General features: G+C 61.5%; 1 protein-coding gene across 4 annotated transcripts; it reads right to left on the reverse strand.

Annotated features, from left to right (window-relative positions):
- Position 1: 1 nt before the first annotated feature.
- Positions 2-7,335, reverse strand: Mbd6 (methyl-CpG binding domain protein 6). Of its 4 annotated transcripts, none has more exons than XM_036169531.1 (13): positions 6,977-7,335; positions 5,895-5,958; positions 5,578-5,714; positions 5,193-5,295; positions 4,905-5,067; positions 3,645-4,694; positions 2,819-3,477; positions 2,428-2,581; positions 2,141-2,310; positions 1,608-2,021; positions 1,468-1,520; positions 1,088-1,151; positions 2-956 (listed from the first exon to the last, which is right to left on the reverse strand). In XM_036169531.1, exons 3-13 carry the CDS (start codon positions 5,688-5,690, stop codon positions 882-884), a joined length of 3,018 nt encoding a protein of 1,005 aa, XP_036025424.1. In that variant the 5' UTR covers positions 5,691-5,714; positions 5,895-5,958; positions 6,977-7,335; the 3' UTR covers positions 2-881. The 4 variants fall into 4 exon arrangements, with proteins under 4 accessions (XP_036025424.1, XP_036025422.1, XP_036025423.1 ...); XM_036169529.1 differs by having other exon boundaries at positions 1,608-2,024; positions 6,977-7,272; XM_036169530.1 differs by having other exon boundaries at positions 1,608-2,024; positions 5,578-5,768; positions 6,977-7,272.
- Positions 7,336-7,939: the final 604 nt, after the last annotated feature.

Here is a 7,939-nt window from a genome sequence, read left to right on the forward strand (position 1 = left end):
CCAGAGTTTCAAAATATTCTCATCTGTTAAATTAAGAGTGTCTCCCATAGAAAAGCAGTGGAGGCCCCACAGGGCAAGTACAAAACAGAATTCAAACTCCCAAGGGTCTTGTCTTTACAAAAAAAGGCAGGAGGCAGCCCTGGACAGCTGGTCATGCTGGCCGCTCCGGTTGGACCACGTTGCATAATCCTCAGTCGTATCATCACGTCTCTGAGCGTTTTGATGGGGAGAAGGGGCAGTGTAGTGTGTATGGGAGGAGAGATCCAAAAGGTCCTCTGTGCCCCCTCACCCCGTTATATCCCAGAGGAAAGCAGAGGGAACCTGGCTACACTTTGAATGAGGCTATGTGTTTCAATCCTGGGGTCAGGGGTAAGAGGGGATCTGTGCTTTGAGCAACCTGAGCCAGAGGCAGAGGGGTGCTGGAGGCCGAGGGAAGATGCATGATGCTTATTGCTTTGTACCTTTCACTGGGAAGGAGGGCAGCAGCCAGCAGTAGCTCACAGGTTTGTAAACTGAGCCTGCTGGCTTTAAGAAGGGAGGCAATGAAGTCCAATTAAATACAAAAGAGTCATTTGTGCAAAATAACTTAAACAAATAAAGACCTGGGGAAGGGTGTTCCCCTTAGCGCCTGATGGGGAGAGGGCCATATACCACCCCCCAGGCCTCTTCAGTGACATGGCTTTGGGGGGGAGGGGGTGAGCTTCCCTACCCCCTGCAATGGCTCAGGATGGGATTTGTAGGGGAAGGGGTTGCATTTGTGCTCTGAGTGGGGAGTAGTGCCCCCACCCACTGTCCACAGGTGTGTGTGGCCGGCAGGGGCTCCCAAGGCTCAGCACTCAGCTCTCCCCAGGCAGGGTCAGATCCAGCTCCAGGGACGGCTGCTATGGGGCCAGTTTCCTCCTCTTATTTTTGGCAGGACGTCCAGGGCGGGCCCGGGGAGGCAGCGGGACAGCCGCCTGTGCAAGAGAGGTGCAGAGAAGTGACGTGAGTTAGCCAAGGTAACAGGAGTCGCCCTCCTCCTCCTCCTCCCCCCTCCTCCCCCTCCTCCTCGTGCCTCTAAGCACACCCCCACCCAAGCCACACTCACTCGGGTTGTAGGACTGGGTTCCAGGGTAACGTCCTGGCGGGAGCTACTGCTGTTCCGGGCAGGGCTGCAATAAGGGTACAGATGATCAGGAACAGCTCCCAAGCACCAGGTGAATTTCAGAAGGCTGGGTGAGAAACTGTCTACATTTGGATAGTAAAGGCATAATATCCTTATTCATATTCAAATAGCTGCCATTTTTGAAAACCCAGCCACTACTTGGGGCCAGGGGGTATACAGCTCGATGGTAGAACGCCTGGCCTGACATGCACAAAGCCCTGGGCTTGATCCCCAACACCACAAAAATAAGATGACACCAAGCCACTATGTGGACACCTCTAGAATCCCAACAGACAGGCAGCACGGGTGGGCCTCACACTCACTTGTATTTTCTCCTCCGGCCACGACGAGACTTTCTGACTGTCCCTGGGGGCACCTGAGGGAAGACGACACGAGAGCGTTCGTGGGAAAGTGAGAAGCATGCACTAGGGCGCTGGGGCTGAACCTGACATGTCACACTTACCTTAAGGTCCTCAGAATGGGGCCCAGAAAAGGGTGGGTCCTTGGGCTCAGCACCCCCTTCAGCTAGCCCCCCATTATGCTGCCAGTGGTGGGTCCTTCGTGGGGACCGTTCCATTTGTCCATTGAAGCCACCACGTGTCCCCCACTTGAGGGCCAGTCGGCCAGGCTCTCGGCGGCTGCCAGGCTTTCGGCCTCTGCCTGGCCTGGTCTCACCATTAATGCCCCTAAGCCCCCCTCCTCCCCTCCGGCCCCGTTTCCCTGACCCCCTCCCAGCGAGCAGCTCAGGGACTGGGGGGTCAGGAGGACCATGGGGTGGGGCTAAGGCACTGAGGGGGGGCCGGGCAGGCTCCGGTTCGAGGGCTGAGGCGGGGCTCTCGGGGGGCAGACAGGGGGCATCTGGCTGCTCTGGAGGGATCTGCTGGCAAAAAAAAAAAAAAATCTCCATTTCAACCAAAGTCCTCTGTACTCAGAAAACCTTCCCGGTTTCCAGGAAGGTTTTCTTCCTGACAGAGACCCTCCCTCCCACTTGCTCACCTGGAGACTCTGTAGCAGGCAGGCTAGGGGACTAGAAGTCTCTGACAGGGAGGGAGGCGCTCCCCCCCCAGGGAGGAGCTGCAGTCCTAGCTGGCTGGAAAGGAGAGGGCCAGGAGGCTGCAGCAGGCTGGGGAGGGTTCCAGGGCTGCTGGTCAGTGAAGACAGATCACCTGTCGAGAGACTGGAGTCAGGGACTCTCCCTAGACAGGCTGAGCTGACCCCAGTCTCTCTGGTTTTTACCCATGGTGGACGTTTCTTCCCAGTTCTGCTTGTTTCATGCCACTCACCCAGCAGGCTGGCACTCAGCAGAGGGCTAAGAAGTTGGGGGGGTCTCCCTGAGTTGGAGGGGGCCTTGCCCAGAGAGGAGGCCCCCGGGTCAGTAGTTGCCGTGGTGACACTGGAGGTAGGTGGTCCAGGTTGGGGGGCACTCAGGACACAGGGCTGCGGAGAAGGGTGACAGCGAGTGGTGACACGCTTGACAGGCTCACAGTACCTTCACATGCGCGGTCTGACTGAAGCCTCAGCGAGGTAGGCCGCGCTTATTAAATACAGACTCCCTTCTGTGTCCACCCCACCTACCCCCAGGCAAGACGAAACCTTCCTTAGGGGCCTCAAGGACGAGTCCCCATCCTGACTGACTTCTCATTCTGCCCCACCAACTCATACCCTAGGCCTTACCTGGGGGGGTGTCCCCGAGGGGGGATCCAGGCTGGCAGCCAGCAGCGCAGAATTTAAAGCTATGAGGGTGGGGGGGGCTGAAAGTGGGGGAAATAGTAGGGGGGGCAGGTCTCCTAACCCTGAAAATGGCTCCCCACTTGGACCCCCGGCCCCCTCTGCAGATCCTTCCCCATCCCCAGCTGTGGGGCCCAGGGCCAACAGGGGCAGAAATGAAGCAAGAAGGTTGCTAGGGGGTGCAGAGGGAGGGGGGAGGAGGTCTGAAGGGGGCGGAGAGAGCAAAGAGGCCACCAAAAGCGAAGGCCCTTCGGGCTGGCCTGGGGCTAAGGGAGGGCCAGGTCCCCCTGGTGGGGGTAGCAAGGGCTCAGGGGGAGGCTGTCCTCCCCCGGCCAGCACACCAAATAAACTGTGGCTAAGTAATGGGGAGGGCGGAGGCTGTCCCAGACTCAGAGGGAGGGGCAAGGCCCCCAGCATCCCTGGGAAGCCAGCTCCACTGAGTGCCAGGCCCTGCTCAGGGCTGGGGAAAGGGAAAGCCTCCCCACCAGCCAAGGGAGGCATTGGGCAGGCTGGGCCTGCCCCCATCCCCAGCCCATCAGATGGGCTTTGAAGCACAGGACTAGGGACCACAGGGGCTTTGGAGGCAGCTGGTGGGGCAGGGGCACCTGCAAGAGAAAAGAAATCCAGCTCCAGGGAAGCCGCCTTCTAGAACCAACCAAAGAACCAGCCTCCCCAACCCAAACCCCCACACCTCCAAAGCGCTCTCTAAACTGCCCCCACCGCGCCCTGGATGACTGCACAGCCAAGCTTAGGAAGCCCGCAGCACTCCTACCTGGCACACTGCTGAGGCTGCCACTGGTGGTCCCAGGCAGAGAGGGCTGACTGGGGTGCCTGGGCTGGGGAGGGCTCCCTGAGGAGAGGGTTGGGGGAGGAGGAAGGTGTGCATCTGACCCCAAAAGGTTAAAGCTTCCGTCCGAGTGGGAAGGGCCAGGGGTGGGGAGCCCCAGTAGGGACAGCACAGAGGGCAGGATAGGCTGGGATGGCTCCGGGAGAGGAAAGGCCGGGGGGACCGGAGCGGGGGCCCGAGGACGGCTCCTTCGAGGGGTTTGAGGGCTTCCCCCTTCTAGCAATCGCAGGACAGTTGGGGGCCGCCGAGGCCGACGCTGAGAGGGACGGGGTGATGAGTGGGAAGCTGAGGGGGCCTGGGCACGGGGCCTTCGGCCCTGTAAAGTGCTGGGAGGGGGCAGCGGGGGATGCTGGGCCTTGGCCGCCGCAGAGAGTAGGCTGCTAGCAAGGAATGGGGGTGCCCCAGGCCCCTCCACTGTGGGGGCCCCTCCCAAGGATCCCAGGACCAAGGGCAGGTGCATAGTGGCTGAAGACACTGGTGGCTGAGTGGCAGGACCAGAGGGACCAGGGGGAGCAGGAAGATTATTGCTTGGGGGCAGGGGAGGAGGTGTTAAGGCATCACTACAGTGGAAGAGGGGTGAGTCTGAGGGTGGGGAGGAGGAGGCATGAGGGGCTGGAGGAGAGCCCAGGTCAGAGGGCACCAGGTTGGACCGGAGAGACGCTCTCCAGTTGTATGAGGGAGCATTGAGGCTGATAGCAGGTGGAGGAGGTGGGGCTGGGGAGGGAGCATTGCCCCTCGGGAGGAAACAAGGGCTGCTGCTACCCCCGGAGGGAACTGGATCAGGAAGCCGTGGCGGTGGGAAGAGCCCTGCAGGGCCTGTTAGAAGGGGGAAGGACTGGGGAACCGAGGGGGCTTCTTGGGGAAGGGAGCCAGGACCCCCATTAAGAGGAGTTGTAGGAGGAACTCGACAAGGAGGGCGGACAGAGGGGGGCCCTGGGGACACAGTGTGGAACATTTGGGGGCTTGCTCCCTCTCCTGCAATAAATGAGAAAGGGAGGGTCAGCTTGTGGGTCCCACCATGAATGTCCGTCTCCTCTCCAGTCCCAGCTCCCACAAGTTCCCAAGCTGATGTCTGTCACCAAGCAGTCCCCCACCAACGCCACCCCTGTGCTTTCCCACAGAGCTCATCCACCTTCCAGGCCCTCAGGTTTCCCTCATTCTCTTCTAAAGTGGCAGAAAACTCACCAGGAGAAGAGTGTGAGCAGGTGGTCTCCATGCTGCGGTACAGAGTTGCCATGGCAACAGCTTTCCGCCTGTGGTTGCACAGCTTGGTCATGTCCTCCTCTGATGCAGGCCCCACCCCAGCCCCGCCCGGGGTCACCGGGGCCAAAGGGTCAAAGTTGAAAACCTGTAAGGTAAAAAGCATGGGCAGAAACACTGAGGGGTGGACTCTTGAGAAGGGACTATGGCCAGTCATTTGGATTAAGTCTTCTGGCTTATGCCTATAGTTTTTGGCATCCCCAGGACTCTGACCTTGGGGACATTGAGTGGACACTCCAGACCGCACTTGCAGGTCCCATCGCTGAGGAGGTAGCTCCGGGTTTGCTCCAAGGAAGACAGCTCTGTGCCACTTGGGCTGGGAGAGAATGGTCATGGGTATGGGGTTAACTGTCAGCCAATCTGGAGATACTTCCTAAAGGACAGTTAAATGCTCTCCTGGGACGGGCAAGGCATAGGGATGCGAGTAGAGACAAAGAGGGTCGAATGGACGCAGAGACCCAGAGATAAAGAGCAAACAACGCCTAGGGAGGAGGGAACAGAGGACACCAGTAAGGTCCCCGACACTGAAGTTCTCAGAGGAGGGCGAGGGCAGAACACTCGGGCAACAGGAGGTACCCGGGGTCCCTGAAAGCCGTACCTGACATAGAACACAGCACCTTCTCGTACACAGCGCTGCCAACCGATGGGGACAGATGTGGCCACAGGGCCCCCAGCTCTGTCTGCTCCACTGGTCTCATTGCCCCCATTCATTGTGTGTAATCGGCTCCCTTGCGCCTGATAACACAGACATCCATGTGGGCACCAGGACGATTAAACTGGGCTGGGTACCTGAGGGAGAATTCCAGGGAGGCAAAGGCGGTGGGAGACCCAAGGAAACTCAGGCTTCCTGAGTGGCAAAGGGACCCCCTCGGAGAGCTGGGGAGGAGGGATCCTCTGCCACACCACCATGGCTACCTGAACATCTCTGCAAACATTGTGGGATCCAGTCTACAGCCGGGGCCACCAGCTTAGCCCACACCTGCAACACAAGGAGAGGGAAAGGCCGCTCAAGAATCTACCTAGCTCAATCAAGAAAGCACCACAGCCCAGAACACGCTAGGAAAGGCCCACAAATAACATGACGCCGTGCCTACAGGACCTCAGAGATCTGCTGGCCATGTCCACAACTGTCCTCTCCAAGCCCAGTCCCTAGGGACCAAAGGAGTTCAGCACCTCCATTCCCAAGGATCACAAAACCATACCCTAATTTCTTGACATATGAAGGGCTAGTTCTCTTTGTCTAGGGACAGGAGACTTCAACCGGGAGTGTGGGCTAATTCCCATAATGCCAGGCCACTAGGAAGTTTCCCAGTGTCTGGCCACTGCTGTCCCCTCCCCCAGGAAGATCATATAAAAAGTACAGATTGCCCCACAGGTCACCAAGCAATTGCCCAACTGCCTGGCAGGGTGGTACCAGCCCCATGCCCACTCCATCAGACAATCTCAGGTCTAATTCATTTGGAGCTCGAGGGAGGCTGGAACCAGAGCTCTGTCTTCCTCCAGGATCCTGAGAGGCTCCTGGTCCTCTCTCAAGCCGAAGAAAAGGGGACTCCTAATCTCCCACCGGCTGCCAATCAGCAACAAGAAGTATTCTCTGACATGCAGGGACGACCCTTAACCCTGCAAGTGTCCTCACCAACCTCACCATCGCTCCCACCGCACACTGACGGCTTCCAAACTTTCCCTCTCATAACAAGGCGCCCTGTCACCCAGACTGCTTCCTTCAGCTTGGGGAGGAGGGGAAGGCAGCCGCACGAAGTAGGAAGGAACTTGGGGAGAGGGCGGGTGGAGGGTGGGCGAAGCACTGGAGGGAGGGAGGTCAGGAAGGCACAAGTCAGGCACTGGAGGGGAGAAGCGGCGGGGGCAGGTGAGGGTGGGGGACTGCGGCCGGGGCCGGGGGAAGGGGCCGAGGGGACGCGGAGGGGGCAGAGGGTAGGACAGAAGGGGAGGAGAGAGCGGGGAGGGGGGGGGGGGGGGGGGCCGGGCCCCGCACTCACCGCGGCCCATGGTTCGGCTGGCCCCGCCCTGCGCAGTCGCGGCCCAGAGGGTGAGTGGGAGGGGGTGGGAGGTGGGTCGGTGGAGCCCGAGCCTCCGGTACGGCCCCGGCCGGTCTCAGCAGGAAGCAGCAGCAGCGCCGCCGCCGCCGCCGCCGCCGCCGCCGCCGCGGATCACCGAGCGGCGGCCTCCCGCGCATGCGCCATAGGGGCCAGGGGCAGCCCTGGGGATTCCGTTCCCAGAAGGCACCGCGCAGGCTGCTACCGCCGCCGCCGCCGCCGCCGCCGCTGCCGCCGCCGCCGCCACCGCCGCAGCCGCCGCCGCCGCCGCCGCCGCCGCCACCGCCGCCGCTGCCCGGACGGGAGAGGGGCGGGGCCGGGCCCCCGCCCAGCGGCCAGCCGCGAGCCAACAGGAGGGGCCGCAGTGCGCATGCGGGAGCGCGCCCGCCCCCCCCCCCCCCCCCATTAATCCCCAGGAGAACAAACACCCCACGCGGCCGCCGCCGCCCCCCACCCCGCCCTCCGCGGAAGGATCTGGGCCTCTTCCCCGGCCACCGGCGGCCAATCCCAGGCCTCCCCGGGGAGGGGCCCCTTGCGAAGCCACAGTCTGCTGGGGGGAGCCAGGAATGTCAGGTCCGGGGGGGGCCGGCCCCGAAAGATGAAAGTCGCGACTTGCCCTGCCCCGCCCCGCCGGCTTCCCGGGGCTGTGCGCCGGGACTTGACCCGCCTCTCCGGGTCAACATGTCACAACACGACCTCCGCCTGTCAAGTCACATGACCCCTGCCTGTCACCGACAACCTGGTCCGTCTGCGGGCCAGGAGGGACCATCTGGCCCCGGCCCTCCCGCGGCGGCCGGCCCCGGAGCACCGGCTGCCCGGGCCGACCGGCTGGCCGCTGTCGCCGCGGCACGGAAATAGGCTTTGCAGGGTGCTTTTACTCTCCTTCCAGTGGCCTCCGCGGTGCTC

Source organism: Onychomys torridus, chromosome 20 (genome assembly GCF_903995425.1).
Source record: "Onychomys torridus chromosome 20, mOncTor1.1, whole genome shotgun sequence".
NCBI lineage: Eukaryota > Metazoa > Chordata > Mammalia > Rodentia > Cricetidae > Onychomys > Onychomys torridus.

Coding starts and splice junctions, on each gene's coding strand:
- Mbd6 (XM_036169529.1), bottom strand. CDS start 5,690: ATGAATGGGGGCAATGAGACCAGTGGAGCAGACAGAGCTGGGGGCCCT. Junction 5,296..5,577: donor GGTGCTGTGTTCTATGTCAG/GTACGGCTTTCA, acceptor ATTCTCTCCCAG/CCCAAGTGGCACAGAGCTGT. Junction 2,582..2,818: donor CCTCGGGGACACCCCCCCAG/GTAAGGCCTAGG, acceptor CCTTCTCCGCAG/CCCTGTGTCCTGAGTGCCCC.